At 40.7% G+C, this 17,234-nt stretch overlaps 1 protein-coding gene across 2 annotated transcripts in view; it reads right to left on the reverse strand.

Moving 5' to 3' along the window:
• Positions 1 to 17,234, reverse strand: part of EFL1 (elongation factor like GTPase 1) — a 134,465-nt gene that overhangs the window by 87,268 nt on the left and 29,963 nt on the right. For both annotated transcript variants that reach the window (XM_036843059.1, XM_036843061.1), the window contains exons 9-14: positions 16,284 to 16,360; positions 15,413 to 15,549; positions 14,274 to 14,396; positions 10,846 to 10,945; positions 6,741 to 6,892; positions 6,333 to 6,499 (exon numbers count right to left, since the gene is read on the reverse strand). In XM_036843059.1, the coding sequence (XP_036698954.1) occupies positions 6,333 to 6,499; positions 6,741 to 6,892; positions 10,846 to 10,945; positions 14,274 to 14,396; positions 15,413 to 15,549; positions 16,284 to 16,360 (756 nt within the window). The remainder of the gene's footprint in view (positions 1 to 6,332; positions 6,500 to 6,740; positions 6,893 to 10,845; positions 10,946 to 14,273; positions 14,397 to 15,412; positions 15,550 to 16,283; positions 16,361 to 17,234) is intronic.

Consider the following 17,234-nt stretch of genomic DNA (forward strand, 5'->3'; position numbering starts at 1 on the left):
AGAAGAAGATATAACAATTATAAATATATATGCACCCAACATAGGAGCACCTCAATACATAAGGCAAATGCTAACAGCTATAAAAGAGGAAATCAACAGTAACATAATATTGGGGGACTTTAAGACCTCACTTACACCAATGGACAGATCATCCAAACGGGAAATTAATAAGGAAACACAAGCTTTAAATGACACAACAGACCAGATAGATTTAATTGATATTTACAGGATGTTCCATCCAAAAACAGCAGATTACACTTTCTTCTCAAGTGCTCACGGAACAATCTCCAGGATATATCACATCTTGGGTCACAAATCAATTCTCAATAAATTTAAGAAAACTGAGATCAAATCAAGCATCTTTTCTGACCACAACACTATGAGATTAGAAATCAATTACAGAGAAAAAAACGTAAAAAACACAAACACATGGAGGCTAAACAATACGTTACTAAATAACCAAGAGATCACTGAAGAAATCAAAGAGGAAATCAGAAAATACCTAGAGACAAATGACAATGAAAACACGACGATCCAAAACCTATGGGATGCAGCAAAAGCAGTTCTAAAGGGAAGTTTACAGCAATACAAGCCTACCTCAAGAAACAAGAAAAATCTCAAATAAACAATCTAAACTTACACCTAAAGGAACTAGAGAAAGAAGAACAAACAAAACCCAAAGTTAGTAGAAGGAAAGAAATCATAAAGATCGGAGCAGAGATAAATGAAATAGAAACAAAGAAGACAATAGCAAAGATCAATAAAACTAAAAGCTGGTTCTTTGAGAAGATAAACAAAATTGATAAACCATTAGCCAGACTCATCAAGAAAAAGAGGGAGAGGACTCAAATCAATAAAGTTAGAAATGAAAAAGGAGAAGTTACAACGGACACCGCAGAAATACAAAGCATCCTAAGAGAGTACTACAAGCAACTATGCCAATAAAATGGACAACCTGGAAGAAATGGACGAATTCTTAGAAAGGTATAACCCTCCAAGACTGAACCAGGAAGAAATAGAAAATATGAACAGACCAATCACAAGTAATGAAATTGAACCTGTGATTAAAAATCTTCCAACAAACAAAAGCCCAGGACCAGATGGTTTCACAGGTGAATTCTATCAAACATTTAGAGAAGAGCTAACACCCATCCTTCTCCAACTCTTCCAAAAAATTGCAGAGGAAGGAACACTCCCAAACTCATTCTACGAGGCCACCATCACCCTGACACCAAAACCAGACAAAGATACTACAAAAAAGGAAAATTACAGACCAATATCACTGATGAATATAGATGCAAAAATTCTCAACAAAATAGGAGCAGACAGAATACAACAACACATTAAAAGGATCATACACCACGATCAAGTGGGATTTATCCCAGGGATGCAAGGATTTTTCAATACACACAAATCAATCAATGTGATACACCATACTAACAAGCTGAAGAATAAAAACCATATGATCATCTCAATAGATGCAGAAAACGCTTCTGGCAAAACTCAACACCCATTTATGATAAAAACTCTTCAGAAAGTGCACACAGAGGGAACCTACCTCAACATAATAAAGGCCATATATGACAAACCCACAGCAAACATCATTCTCAATGGTGAAAAACTGAAAGCATTTCCTCTAAGATCAGGAACAAGACAAGGATTTCACTCTCGCCACTATTATTCAACACAGTTTTGGAAGTCCTACCCATGGCAATCAGAGAAGAAGAAGAAATAAAAGGAATACAAATTGGAAAAGAAGAAGTAAAACTGTCACTGTTTGCAGATGACATGATACTATACACAGAGAATCCTAAAGATGTCACCAGAAAACTACTAGAGCTAATCAGCGAATTTGGTAAAGTTGCAGGATACAAAATTAATGCGCAGAAATCTCTTGCATTCCTAGAATAAAATACCTAGGAATAAACCTACCTAGGGAGACAAAAGACCTGTATGCAGAAAACTATAAGACACTGATGAAAGAAACTAAAGATGATACCAACAGATGGAGAGATACACCATGTTCTTGGATTGGAAGAATCAATATTGTGAAAATGACTCTACTACCCAAAGCAATCTACAGATTCAATGCAATCCCTATCAAATTACCAATGGCATTTTTTACAGAACTAGAATAAACAATCTTAAAATTTGTATGGAGACACAAAAGACCCCAAATAGCCAAAGTAGTCTTGAGGGAAAAAAACGGAGATGGAGGAATCAGATTCCCTGAATTCAGACTATACTACAAAGCTACAGTAATCAAGCAATACGGTACTGGCACAAAACCAGAAATACAGATCAATGGAACAGGATAGAAAGCCCAGAGATAAACCCACGCACCTATGGTCAACTAATCTATGACAAACGAGGCAAGGATATACAACGGAGAAAAGACATTCTCTTCAATAAGTGGTGCTGGGAAAACTGGACAGCTACATGTAAAAGAATGAAAGTAGAACACTCCCTAACACCATACACAAAAATAAACTCAAAATGGATTAGAGACCTAAACATAAGACCGGACACTCTAAAACTCTTAGAGGAAAACATAGGAAGAACACTCTTTGACATAAATCACAGCAAGATCTTTTTTGATCCACCTCCGAGAGTGATGGAAATAAAAACAAAAATAAACAAATCGGACCTAATGAAAATTAACAGCTTTTGCAAAGCAAAGGAAACTACAAACAAGATGAAAAGACAACCCTTAGAATGGGAGAAAATATTTGCAAACGAATCAACGGACAAAGGATTAATCTCCAAAATATATAAACAGCTCATGCAGCTCAACATTAAGAAAACAAACAACCCAATCCAAAAATGGGCAGAAGACCTAAATAGACATTTCTCCAAAGAAGACATACAGATGGCCAAGAAGCACATGAAAAGCTGCTCAACGTCACTAATTATTAGAGAAATGCAAATCAAAACTACAATGAGGTATCACCTCACACCAGTCAGAATGGCCATCATCAGAAAATCTACAAACAACAAATGCTGGAGAGGGTGTGGAGAAAAGGGAACCCTCTTGCACTGTTGGTGGGAATGTAAATTGATACAGCCACTATGGAGAACAGTATGGAGGTTCCTTAAAAAAGTCAGAATAGAATTACCATATGTCCCAGCGATCCCACTACTGGGCATATACCCAGAGAAAACTATAATTTAAAAACAGGGCTTCCCTGGTGGCGCAGTGGTTGAGAGTCTGCCTGCTAGTGCGGGGGACGCGGGTTCGGGCCCTGGTCTGGGAGGATCCCGCGTGCCACGGGGCGGCTGGGCCCGTGGGCCACAGCTGCTGGGCCTGCGCGTCTGGAGCCTGTGCTCCGCGGCGGGAGGGGCCGCGATAGTGAGGGGCCCGCGCGCCGCGATGGGGGGTGGCCCCCGCTTGCCATGATTGGGGGAAGCCCTTGCACGGAAACGAAGACCCAACACAGCCTAAATAAATAAATAAACTTATAAAAAAAAAAAACAAACACACACGCACCCCAATGTTCATTGCAGCACTATTTACAATAGCCAGGTCATGGAAGCAACCTAAATGCCCATCGACAGACGAATGGATAAAGAAGATGTGGTACATATACACAATGAAATATTACTCAGCCATAAAAGAATGAAATTGGGTCATCTGTAGAGACGTGGATGGATCTAGTGACTGTCATACAGAGTGAAGTAAGTCAGAAACAGTAAAACAAATATCGTATATTAACGCATATATGTGGAACCTAGAAAAATCGTACAGATGAACTGGTTTGCAGGGCAGAAGTAGAGACACAGATGTAGAGACGTATGGACAACAAGGGGGACAAAGGGGCTGGGGAGGTGGGAGGTGGTGGTGGTGGGATGAATTGGGAGATTGGGATTGACATGTATACAGTAATATGTATAAAATGGATAACTAATAAGAACCTGCTGTATAAAAAAATAGATAAAATTCAAAAATTCAAAAAAAAATAAACTTAAGGTTGATGTTTTAAAAAAAAAATGCAGAGTCTGATTCAGCAGGTCTGGGGTGGGGCCTGAGATTCTGTATTTCTAACAAGTTCCCAGGTGATGACAACATTTCTAGTTCATGTGAGTAGCAAGCATGAATAGGTCTGTGTAGACAGGAGGCTGGAAAACAGGTAAGGGATACATCACACAAAAGCCACACTGAGGAGTTTGGGCTTTCTCCTTAGTGCATTGGTGAGACACTGATGAACTTTAAGTAGGAAAGGGATACATCATATCTGCAGTTTTAAAAATGACTCTGGTTACCGAGTACATGTGTGTATGTGTTTGGGGGAAGGGTGTGTGTGTGCAGCACATTTCTGCTCCAGAGACATAGTGATGTCCAGCCCTAGAGAAGTCACCTATAAATTCTCGGTCAGATGTGAACAGAAGCAGCAGCCAGCTGGGGAAGCAGAATGGTAGGCAGTGGTTCTGAAACTTGAACAGGCAAGGAAATCACCAGGAGGGATTATTAAAACAGATTCCTGGGTCTAACCCCCCAGAATGTCTTCTTCCGTAGCTCTGGAGCAGGGCCTAAGAATCTGCACTTCTAACAAGTTCGCAGGAGATGCTGGTACTGCTGGTCTTGTCTTGGGATCACACTTTGAGAACCACTGGTGTAGTGGAAAAAGCACAGGCTTTGGGGGCCATACAGATATGAATTCAAAGCCCTGACCCACCACTTCCTAGCTGTGTGACTTTGGGCAAGTTTTTTAAACTCTTTGAGTCTCCGGTTTCTTATTTGTAATAAGAAAACAGTAAAATAATACTAAACTCATGGCAGGATGGTTGAGTAATGATGGTGGTAAGGATTAAGTAAAGTACACATAGTGTGTGCTTGATAAGGCAGAGTGGCTTTGCTTTGGGTTGCACTGGAAGGCAGGACCAATTTAAAAAAAAAAAACAAAACTGTGAGATGAGAAAACATGTATTGTTTTAAGCTGCTAAATTTGTGGTCATCTGTAACATGCAGCAATAGAAAAAAATAATACAAAGGAGAAACACAAAATTCCAGGAAGGGATATGTCTGAAATATTCACTTTTTTTTTTTAAGTAGCTGAAATTAGGTTTTACGGGGATCCAATTACTGAAATAAGGAGTCATTTGTGCTGTCAATTCATTTTATCATTCCTGCTTTAGTCATCTGACACATAAGCAGTTGATTTCAATCCTGAGCCCCACAAGAGCAAAGATACACTATGTACAGAAGATAAACTGGAGTGCTCATGGAATTTCTAATGCCCAATAAATCAGTGTTTCACTAAATAACAATTTCTTACTCCTCTTGACAGTTTAGAGAGTAAAAAAGGAAAAAAATTAACCAAGACCACCCTTTCTGATAAATAACAAACTATCAATTACGTGTAAACCAAGATGATAAGATGATCATAAATGGATTTTTATACATGCCATCACAGCACTTTCACCCTCCCATAAAACCTAACCCTATACACACCAACTGCTGTGCTCCTTCTTGCTAAATCCAAACATGTCACAGACTAGCACGAACTGCTTAGCCACCACTCAGCACTGCAATGTCCAAGGATCAGACTGCTAAAACTGATGGAATTAGCATTCAAGGCAAGGCAAAGTTGATGGCACAGACTTCTGTCAACTGCCATCTCCCTCTCTCTCATTCATACAGCAGCTCCCCTGGTTAACCTGCAAGGAGAGGAGCACGTGCTTTTCTGCTCGTGATGCCGCACGTCTTAGAAGCTCCTAACTTACTGCTTCTCGCTGATCCTGACTGGCTCCCTGGACCTCTGGCATTCATCCTATGACCTTTATCATTTATTTACTACATATATCCCTTGTTTATGTCCAAAAATGTTCTGACGGCTCTAGCTTGTGGTTTCTTACTTGCCCTTTGGCTCAGACATATTTAGATGCTGGCTGTTCACCGACTTTCAGACCCTCCTGATCAATTTCTGGGATCTGCCTGCCAAGAAACTGTTGCCTATCACCTGCTCACTGCCCATGCCTTTGGCCTGTGCCACCTAGTTTTTGGATATTTCTTGAACATCTGCCATTGCCCTGGCTCCAACATGACATCTGTTCTTACCAGTTCCTTCCTCTAGCCTTGAGCAGAAAAGCCTTATAATTAACTAAATAAGGTTTGAAAACTTGGTTCATATACTGGTTTAATTTCCTAAATGCTACTAAGCGAGACAGGTTTACCAAATGTTACTGAAGCAACACAAGAGGAAGTACATGGATTCACCTGAATGTGCCTTTCTAGAGACAAAATAAATCTACTAATAAGGTAATCACCAATCTCAACCAATCTGACAAGGTATCAGAACCTTGAAACAAACTAACATTTTACTTCCAATTCTTACCCGCTGCAAAAACTCAAGAGGACTGTATTTGGGCCCCAAGACGAAAAGTTTCTTTCCTCTTCGAGCCACGCCACTGAATACTCGAGCAAATGCAATAAAAGGCTCTTGGTCATTTCCTTCCTGGGGCACAGGTTTAGGGGTCTCACTCTCCACCTCTTGCTCATCACCTGCCAGAAGCCAAAGGATAATAAGTGCCAGGAATGCTCTCTCCAATCCAGGGACTGCTGAGAAACTCAGAGGGAACAGGGAATATGCTATATTCAGCCCAGTTTCAGCAAGGAAACACCAAGAATGAAAGTATACTGCTAAAAGCTACCTTTAAAGCTAAAAAGCCCAAGAGCTAAAGGATGAGTGTCCCAAGTTATGTAAAAATCCCGTCTCACCAAAGCCTATTTAGGAAAGCTATACCTTTCGGCTCTTCTCCCTGTGGACTCGTTTCAAGGGCACTCCCATCCTGGGTGGGCTCCAAGGGTGCTTGGCCCTGCGCGGCTGCCAGCTTCTCCGCGTGCCTTCGTCTTGCATGCTCACGCCTCTCAGCAATCTCCTCCTGAGTGAGAGGTCTACAGGATACCACAGATACGTTAACACCTGGCAACATCAAGCATCTCTCAGTCTGTTCAAGCAGAGAAACAGCAAGTATTAACGTAGCTGGAGAAGATGATGGTTGGTCCCCAGTCCCATCCAGGCGGAAGGTTTCCCCAAGTTCTCTCCCTCACTGCAGCAAGAGGAGAGAAGGCCTGTCGGGCTTTCTCTGAGAATGCTGCGTCCCCAGCTAGTCTGAGCTTATGAACTGACATGCAAGAGCCCATGTCCCCACACAGAGCCACACACAACAGCATGGAACCTTTCTTAGGTACCGATGTTCCTCCTCGATAAGGCAAAGGACAGGAAAAGGAAGGGTGTGAGTAACAGACACCGGGGCTCAGAACACCCCTGTAGAGAGATAAGCATAAGACTTCAATGAGATTGAGGTTTTCTCCTCAAGTACAAAAATATATCTTCATGGAGAATTGAGGTCCAAGAAGAAGGGTCAGGCTGAACTCTGGCAATTCATCAGGATAAGAGGTCAAATAGTGATTATCAGTCATTGTGTTAGACCCAAGTACCACCAGAGAAAAGGCAGTGCGTGGGTGTGTCTGGCTGTCTGCTGGGGGGTTCATCTGGAGGGTGGGTCATGTTGCTTGATCCTGTCACTTTGTGCCTGCCTCCCCTGCTGTCCCCCACTGTGATTTTATGATTCCTGCTTCACTCCCTGGTCTCTGACTTGACACCTGGCTGATAATCTCGTCTCCCAGCCTGCCATTCCCCTTTCCCCTTCTCTCTCCTTAAGCACTGGAATCCATTCAGATGGCCATTCTGAGAGTGCACTGTCCACGTGCATTCTAAATGGCCACATGCTCTTGGAGATCCTGATGTCAGGTACCCTAAAACCCCTTTTTACTTTGTGTAGGCTACCCTGGGAGGTGAACGCTTAAGTCACTGACTGTCCACTGGTATCCTCTTCAGACACCTGCCTGCTAGACAAGACCTCCCACTAGGGCTGGACACCAATTCTACTCCCTTAGCACCTGCCCCTCGAAATCGAAGAATTCGGTTCTAGGAGTCGGCCCCTTCTAGTCAGACCCATCCCAATGCAGGTAGCAGGGCTGTGACATAAGACACAAAAAAATGAGAGCACGATCTTTGAGAATGGCTTGCTCAGGTGTCGTTAGGCAATCAAACCTGCTGGCAGTTTCGCTACAAGAGATAAGCTCCTCCTTACTGGAAGCTCTACATGTTAAAGGCCTTTCAAATACAGGATAAAAGCTGCTTCCTCATAATTTCTTGTCATGGCTCTTGTTCCGTCTTCTGGAGCAACATCCAACAAACCTTCTTCCCTCTGCCTTCCTTTCAATCATCTGCATTCATGCCCTTCTCCTCCCTGTCCCCCTTCTCTTCTTCAGGCTACACACTCCAGCTGCTCCTTCAATCAACCCTTAGATAACTTACCTTGTTTCTAGACTTTTGCTAAAATCTTTTACAAGAGTATCTGAAAAGTATGAATTAAAATATAAATGCAGAATACATTATTATTACTACAAACAGGGTGGGAAAAAAAAACCTGATGCACTTGTTAGCACATGGAGAGAAACTGTCTCTTCCAATGGGCTTATCACTATGATACGGACATTGTGTTCATCACTCTACGTATATTATAGCACATATTATCAAAACAAATGACACAGGTATTATTACTCCTAGTTTACAGACGAGAAACTGGAGGCTTAGGAAATTTACATAACTTGATCCAAAGTGACACAGACAATAAATGGAGGAGCCGTAATTCAAATACAGATATGACTCCAAACTCTATACTCGTTATCATCAGGCTATGTCTCCCATCCAGAAGGAATTAAAGACGATAAAATCATCATCACATTCGGTAAGTGTGGTTTTATTTTAGCTTTGGTTAAGGAAGAAGCATATTTGTTCACATATATTAAATCCTCATTCTGCCCGAGCTCATAACATGATGAGCATTCTATATTCACTAAGTCAGCACCACATGCATGCAGGCTTGCTGTCCATCTACATGTTTATCCATCCATCCAGTTAACGCCTACTATGTGCCAGGCACTGCTGTGAGCACTGGAAGTGGTGGCAGAGGTAAACAGAGCAGACGGAAGAGAAGTCAGCAAGGTTTTATATGAAGAACCCATTGTGTAAACTAGTATCTATTGAGAATAAAGAGAAATTTATTTGCAAGAAAACAGAGCTCTACTAGTCAAGGAACATCTGTGGGTGGTGAGTTACTGAGGCTGTAGCTGAGCTAACTATGGATGACAGTTCTGAGGGGACGGCAGTCAGCAACAGCAGGGATGAAGGAGACCAGAGGTGAGAATACTGACTGGAGCGTCAAATGGCAGACTGGGGAGGTGAATCTGGAGAAGAAAGGAAAAGAGGCAACGACACAAAACCACCCACCCTCAGGATTCCAAGCTGAATGTTCCTGCTCTGGCCTCTGCGAAGCTGGCCGAGGGGTGGGCTGGGAGAGTGTCAGAGAAAGGGCTGGAAAGCTGGCTGTAGTTGGTACGATCAGTAACCACACCACCAGGTAGCTGAGATGATGGGAACCAAGGGACCAAGGAACGCGGCTTCTATCTGAAGATCACATCTTGTTACTAAAAGAAGGTGGTTCTCAAGAAGGAAGCCAAAGGAACACAAAGACTCGGGATTCAGAGGGAGAGGAACTGCCTCAAAAACTCCTAGTAGGATGTTACCTAACAGGTACTTATCAGCAAGTTAAGTATTCAGCAAGAATTTGATAGAGTACAGTTGAGAACAGCAAAAGCAAAGGCCCAGAATCTAAAAAGGGCAGGCAGGTTGGAAGGTTGCCTGCCTAGATTTAGAGGTGGAGGTTAAAAAGCTGCACAGGATGACAGAGGCCAGATTCCACACAGTGAAGTAGAAGACCATAGGTTTTCAAGCTAGACAGATGTAGATTCAAAAACTGTTTTGGCCTCCTTCTAGCTATGTGACCTTGAGTGTACTACTTAATCTTTTTAAGGCCTCTTAATTTCCTCAGGTAAGACTGAAACATTAAACAGTTCCATTGCAGAACTGTTGTTAGATCTAAGTGGCATAATTAATGGTGAGGCAGGAATATTATAAGTTTAATAAACTGCAGCCAATTATTAGTGTTATCATCATTATTAATTATAACATAAAAGAGTAAGATCTGAGATGCTGCCTGAGGTACCAGGACCTTCTTCAGAAGTAATATTTATATCCTTTCTCTCAGGTTACTTGAAAGATTGTTACACAGAATGCCCCCAGAGTAGCTGTGGATAGCACAGAAGAGGAGCTTCCAAGCTCCTATATCGAGTGAATCTTTTCATTCCAGACACCAAAATCATACTGAAGGAAGGATGGCAAATGGACTGGCAGAGTTAGACACTGGGGCAGGGGAACCAGCTAGGAGACTGCTGCAATAATTCTCACGAGAAATGATCAGGATCTAATCATTTATACTAGCGGTGAGGGGGGGGCAGTGCAGCTGGGAAGGAGGGGAAGACACATGACCAACTCATATGATGTAGAATAGATCCTCCAAGACTCTGGAAACTTGAGAAATGAGCCATCTCCCTCCACACACGCACAATACACGTGAAGATCAGCAGAGATACTCACCCATCCAACAATCTCTACTGGGGCAGACAAGACAGGCTTAGATTAGAACCTGCCTGATGTTCAATAAAAGTTAACTGTGGCTACCACTACTCTTACTGCTCTTCAAACTGACATGAATTCAAATCAACAGTCCCAGAGCTGATTTCAACAACCATCTCCTACAGAGGTATCACAAAAAGATAAAGTACCCTGCAAATCTTATGTTCCCGCAGGGGCTGCGGCGTATGAATTCCAGGCTGAGGAGAGAAAGCATTATCTGCACCTTCCCACCCACACCCTCACTGCAGCCCCGTCAAACCTACACCACTTCCCTGGCCCAACCCAACTTTCCTTTTATCCTTACCTTGGCTTATTCTGAGGCAAAGCCTTAGCATCAACTGCAAACATTTTGGAAACAAAGATAATAACCGGAGCAGTGTCTTCGCTTCCACATTTCATAAAAGCTAAACAGACAGGAAGTAAAACTGTTACTGTTTTTTCCATTAAAGAGCCAGATTTTTCTGAAAACAATTAGGAAGTTTAGAACATGGCATCATCTAAATATGTAAGCAACCTATAATGTTTTACCACTATGATAAAAATTGCATCTGGAAAAGTATAAAATTGCTAGAAAAATAGTAGAGCAAGAGCAAGAGAACTGGCAGAAATGAGGAAAGAAAAGCAAAACTGATAGGGTGGGAGAAGGGCTGGAGGAACTCCCACATAGAACTAAAGCTAGGAAATGGGCTTAACCACCCACCATAAGCCCTCAGAAGTGTTTCCTGTGGAGAAGGGATAGAACTGAGAAATTTTACCAAAGGTCAACAGTCAATAGGTAGCTTACTAATAAAATACATAAAAACCAGTAGCTTTTCCAATCCCTCACAAAAACAAGTTAGAAAATAAAACAGACAAAAATATCTTATCATGATAATAACCAAAAACCTTAGAAATGAATTAAGATTCAATACTATAAAGATGTCAATTTTCCCTAAGTCTATAAATTTTAACACAATTTCCTATCAACATATTGACATTTTTCTTAACCTACATAAAAAAACCACTGGTTAAGATAAAAAACCATCGGTTGGTAATTTTTAAAAAAAATCACCCCACATCAAAATAATTCACACATAAAGAATTCAACAGTAAAATTCAAGTAAGAAATAAAGGAATCAAGAATTAAATGTCTATCAGAAGTCTTGCCAGGGAAAACTTTGAAAGGCTGTGAGGAACAAAGTGACACGCCCTGACTTCAATTTTTAACAGGATCACCCTGGCTGCAGTGTTGAGAAAACATGAAAGGCTATCAAGAACAGCAGCAGGGATACCAGCTGGAAAGCTATTATAATAACCAGATGAGAGATCATGGTCCAGGGAGGACCCAGGGAGGCAGAAGTGGAAATGTTGAAAAGCAGTTGTTCTGGATATATTTCAAAGGAAGAGTAAACAGGATTTGCAGATGGACTGGATGCAGGGGCATGAGATAAATGTGGGAATTAAGAGCATGCCGTTGTCACGTAAAGCCTTGAGACTGGAAAAGATCAGCAGGTAGAAAAGAGATGAGGTCCAAAGACTAAGCCTTGCTTTGGGGCATCCCACAGTTAAAAAGTCAGGGAGATGGAGAGGAACTGGAAAAAGAGATTAAGAATAAACAGCCAGCTCTGATGGCAAATATTTGGCTTGGCTTCCTAGCCTCAAGAGGCTATTAGAAGTTCAATCTGGAAATTCCTTATGAAAAGTTCCAGCAAAGCAGATTTAAAAGAGCCTATATAGTCAGTTACTATTCTTGCTGGACCTATAAAAATAATCAGGCCAAGTTTAATGAAACTAAACTTACTCTGCAAACAAATTAGTCTTAATTTGGCTATCTTGGGTAGAAATCAGGGTGACTTCAGAGAGAAAAAAATTATGTTTCAATAGAAACTATAATACACACTTGTGGATATTCGATTCTAGTTCTGTTATCATCTTCGAGGTTTTGTTTTTCTACTGGTAAACTGGACTGGATCCTGAATTCTTCTAGTTTCCTCAAATATTTGGCTACAACTCTCCAAAGTAACATTTCCAATTTTTCTCCCACTTTTGATTCGGAATCACTGAGAACCAAAGCTGCCCCTTTCCTGAAGCCCTGCAAACTGAAGCTGAACAACCTGCAATACACTTAAGAGAGACCACCACACAACATCCCATGTTTAGACAATCTTCAGGCCTGTTGCTGTGTAAGCCGCTCAGAAAGTTTACCTGAACACTCAACGACATCATCAACGACATTTCACACTGCAGATGATACTTGACTCTGACATCTAGAAATCTTGACTGGCTGCCTCCTAGGTTCAGAAGTTGGTTTATAATTTGCTCCAACCATTAACCTTTTTCTTCTGTCTCCATAGAAATGCCTCTTATAATACCTGATTGCTTGCACCTTATAAGCCTAACTTTGAGAGCCCACCTGCATCACTGCCTCCAGAAATGAATTTAACTAGACAGATCTATTGTCAGGACTGAGACTGGTTTAATGAGATGGAACAATCTACCAACTCAGCTTCTGGACTGTGACACTCCTTGAAGACATTTCAAAGGCAGAACTGTTGAAGAGCAAAATTTGCCACCCCAGAATGTGTTTCTTTGGCATGAGGATTAATTTAGGCTGATTATTTTTAAGAAGGAGAAGACTCAGGAAGTCCTTCTTTTTATGTCCCCTTAGCTGTCTAAAGAATTCAGATACGGGGCCTGGTCCCGGAATAGAGCTATCACCAGAAAAGAATATGCAGCTATCACTGTAAAGAATATGGGCCAGGTGTGGTGGGGGAAACCTGGCAGGACCTAGAGATCAGAGTCCACTCTGTGTCCCAGAGTCTCTGCACAGCCCAGCAAACATTCTTTTCAACCAAACTTTTGCTTTTCCATCTTCATGTGAATTGCCTTCCTCCCCTTTGAAGTCCTGAACCACTCACAGTATTTAAGGTGAGGGTTTCGGCCAGTTATTCTGTTTTCCTGGGTCTGTCCCATGTATATATGTTATTAAACTTTGTTTGATTTTTCTGTTTTAAAAAAAAAAAGAAAAAAAGAATAAATAGCCAGGGAGACAGGGAGAAAGTAGGAGTATGTGGAAGCCTAGAAGTCAAGGAAAAAAGTGACTCAAGGAGGAAGGAGTGATCAACCATGTCAAATGGTAGTGACGGATCTCGTCAGATGAGGATTGAGAACTGGCTGAAAGATATAACAAAGGACAGTCAACAGTGGCCCTGAGAACAGCAGTGACTTGGGGGGCAGGGGCTGCAAATTCAATAGATTGGGAGAAAAAGAATAGGAGAAAGTGAGTACATACACATGAATTTCATGGAGCCACACGGAGCCTGGAATGGGAGGATCCCTCTCATGGGGAGCGCATATAGGGGGCTTCAAAAGAGCAGCACAGCCCCTGGAATCACTTTTCCACAGTCCCTGGGGACACAGCCATGGTGGTGATATGGCACTTTAGGAACACATTCCTGGCTATTTAGGAGGATGGAATACAGCATGATTATAAGATTATGAAATGTGATCAGGGCAAAAGGTAGGGGTCTCAGAGCCTCTGGTATCCCCACTCCACTGGCAGAGCAAAATGTCTCTAGCAAAACTGAAATGTTAGAAAACAAAAGGCAACTGGTGAAATGTTTGTGAAATTGTTTATCTGTAGAATTGGCCATTTGGCCATTTAGCAAACTAGCATTTAGCAAATTGGTCTAGAGTAGTCTGGACTTAGGACAATCAAAAATATGTTACCTGCTGTGTTCATCTTTACCTCACCTGCTTTCAGCTCCTGGGTTTCCGGTGGAAGAGAATCAAATGTTTGCGATCCTGCGCACATCAGTTTCTCCACTCTCTCGGCTGTAATATCAAGGGGACTAGGAAGTTTCTGACACACCATAGCTGAAGTCTGTTGTTAAGGACTCAAAACCTTGAGCAAGTGCCCTCCACCATGGCAGAGATTCACAGTATGCACTAAATACTGAGGTGACAATGTATGTCTATAAGATGCCTGGGTTGTAAGGCAGCACTACGCCATATATCACATCGCAAAATATGGATACAATTTCAGGGAGTTCATGGACACTCTAGAGCCCAGAAAAGATCCTCGTGATAGATATTCTAACACCGACATCCTACGGAACAAGTGAGGAAGGACAACAGAGCTTAGGAGCCTGGCTAACTGTGACCTTTTAAGTCCTCAAAATCTTTTATGTGGTTTCATAGACTGGTATAGAACAACCATCAGCCACAAGCTATGATACAAGAAGGTCCCCCACCAGAGCGAGTGTCACTGTAGGGGTATGTGTCTATCACAGCTCTGAGATCCACTGCTGGTTCACTTCCAGGACACTGCGCCCCCAGCCCACTGCAGGGGTATGCCTGAGTACACACAGGTCAAGGAGAAGAAGATAGTCTAAATTCATCTATAAAATCACTTTAGTTAATGTAAGCCATTTAAAATCAAGTCTTTTTGGAATCACTAATGTGAGAGGAAGTATCAACAAGCTAATGAAAATATGGGTCTAAAATGAACCAGTGCTGTATAAAAAAATAAATAAAATAAAATTCAAAAATAAATAAATAAAATGAACCAGTGATCCTAACACAAACATCTAAATTATCTACTTATATGTAAATCTTAGCCTAAAAGTTTTTATTTTACAGATTACTAAACAAAAACTAAAAACATTTTTAAAGAACATTCAGGTTGATATTAGTATTAGTCCTAGTTAATATTAATATATTCATTTTTAAAGTACTTAATACAGTTTCATGGTAGAACCTTAAATAACCCCAGAAGACTCTGGATGGAAATGCGTTATTTTCAGAGGATTTCCGGATTGCCAATAACACACTGGTTTTTCTTGTTTAGTCAAATCTATGATTTCATTAAAAACCATTAAAATAAAGGATACCAAGAACAGCTTGAGATATGGGAAGCCACTGACTGCAAATAGCATTGATCTGAACTTTAGGATCTGAATGCCGTGCCTCTCGGGCTCCAATTTTTAATCCTAAAGAAGTCACGATTTTATCAATTTTTTCTTTGTCCCTATAGTAAACGTACAGGATGGGTGGGGGGTGAGGGGTGAGGAGAGAGAAAGATCACATAAAGACACAAAGGAGCAGTGAGGAAAAGGGACTCAACATTGTTTGACACATTTATTCCTAATGTATTACTTTTACTACAAAAAAATAAAAACGCTTGAAGGGGCTCCTGCCACAGGAGAAAACTGCTCAACCTCTACCCATACACTTCCAAATGAACTTTTCTTTAAAACATCCCATGAAGCACCATTCCACAATCTCCCTAAAAAAGCTACGTCAACTGGTAAAGCAATTGTATAAATAAATACTAAAAAATCATTATTCCATCTCTGGAACAACTTAGAAATTTACTGAAGCAAACATTCTTTTCCATGTGTATCAGGCAAGTTTTTCCCCAAGTGCCCCGTTAGTGATCCTTGATATCAAGCACCTTTTCTACTATAATTACTATTTTATTTTAAACTGAGCTTGTATAAACAAAAGTCTAATGTTTCTTTCCATCCTTTTATCTCTTCACCTCAGCACTCTATAAAATATTGCTGTTCTCTCCCTCCTGTCACCCTTTACTTGGGTTACACATACTCCTTTAAATTGTTTCCAAGCCCTGTAATCAACTCCTCTGTAAAGGCTCTGTTCATTTTTTCAGTCTATCTCAGCTTTCTGAAGTGTGACTCATCAAACTGAAAAGTGAGGCAAATTATACTGCCCAATTTATGTAACAATTTATAACAGCCTTACTTTTTCAAGACAGCATCATACAAACTCCATATATTTTCCAGGATCAACTGTACAAATAAAGGTTTCTTTCCTTTTGCCTGTAAAAAAGGATGAATGGGCTTAAAGTTCTGAATATTTAATCGGTATCTTACATATTCATTCTTGACATGTTTTATTATCAGTGTTTCATTTCTACTAGAAAATATTTACCCAACAGAAAAGTGGAGGAAAGTAGCTATAAGAATGCTCTAAACAGCCAATAATCTACAATCAGTAACAACCCACTGTTCTCTTCCTCCAGGAACCATGGACTTCACAAATAAGACCAGTTGCCCTTTCACTGCCATCAAAGAAATACATGATACCCAAGCTGAGAGCTAAAACTTCACTCTAAAATTTCCATGGACTTTGTTCTAAAGAATGTTCTTAAACATGAAAAATGTTCAACTTCAAGGAAGAAGATATTAAAAAAACCCAAAAAAACCCCTACTATTTCTCTTACCAAACTGTACAAAATAATATCAAGAGCACTTTGAGATGGATAATATACAAGAGCTGGAATATAAACTGATACCCTCTTTCTCAAGAACTATTGGCAAGGTATTGGGAAATTAGGCCATTACCTTTGAATGCCTGGTTAAAAAAAGGTCATTGTCAAGACATAAAAATGTATTTATCAAGATGCCCACCACAGCTTTACTTAAAATATCAAAATATTTGTGAAACAGAAATAAAAATTATGTCCATTCTTACAGAATTTATGTAGATTCTACATTTATGTAGATTATGTAAATGATGATGTTAATAGGGTCCTTATGTGACAGGAACTGTTCTAAAGACTTGTCTTGGATATTTCATATAATTATCATAACCACCCTATAAGTATTACTATCTCCAATTTGCAGATGAAAAAAACTGAGACAAATGTCACAGAACTAGTAAGTGGTGGAGCTGAGATTCAAACAGAGTTGG

This window comes from Balaenoptera musculus, chromosome 2, assembly GCF_009873245.2.
Source record: "Balaenoptera musculus isolate JJ_BM4_2016_0621 chromosome 2, mBalMus1.pri.v3, whole genome shotgun sequence".
Taxonomy (NCBI): domain Eukaryota; kingdom Metazoa; phylum Chordata; class Mammalia; order Artiodactyla; family Balaenopteridae; genus Balaenoptera; species Balaenoptera musculus.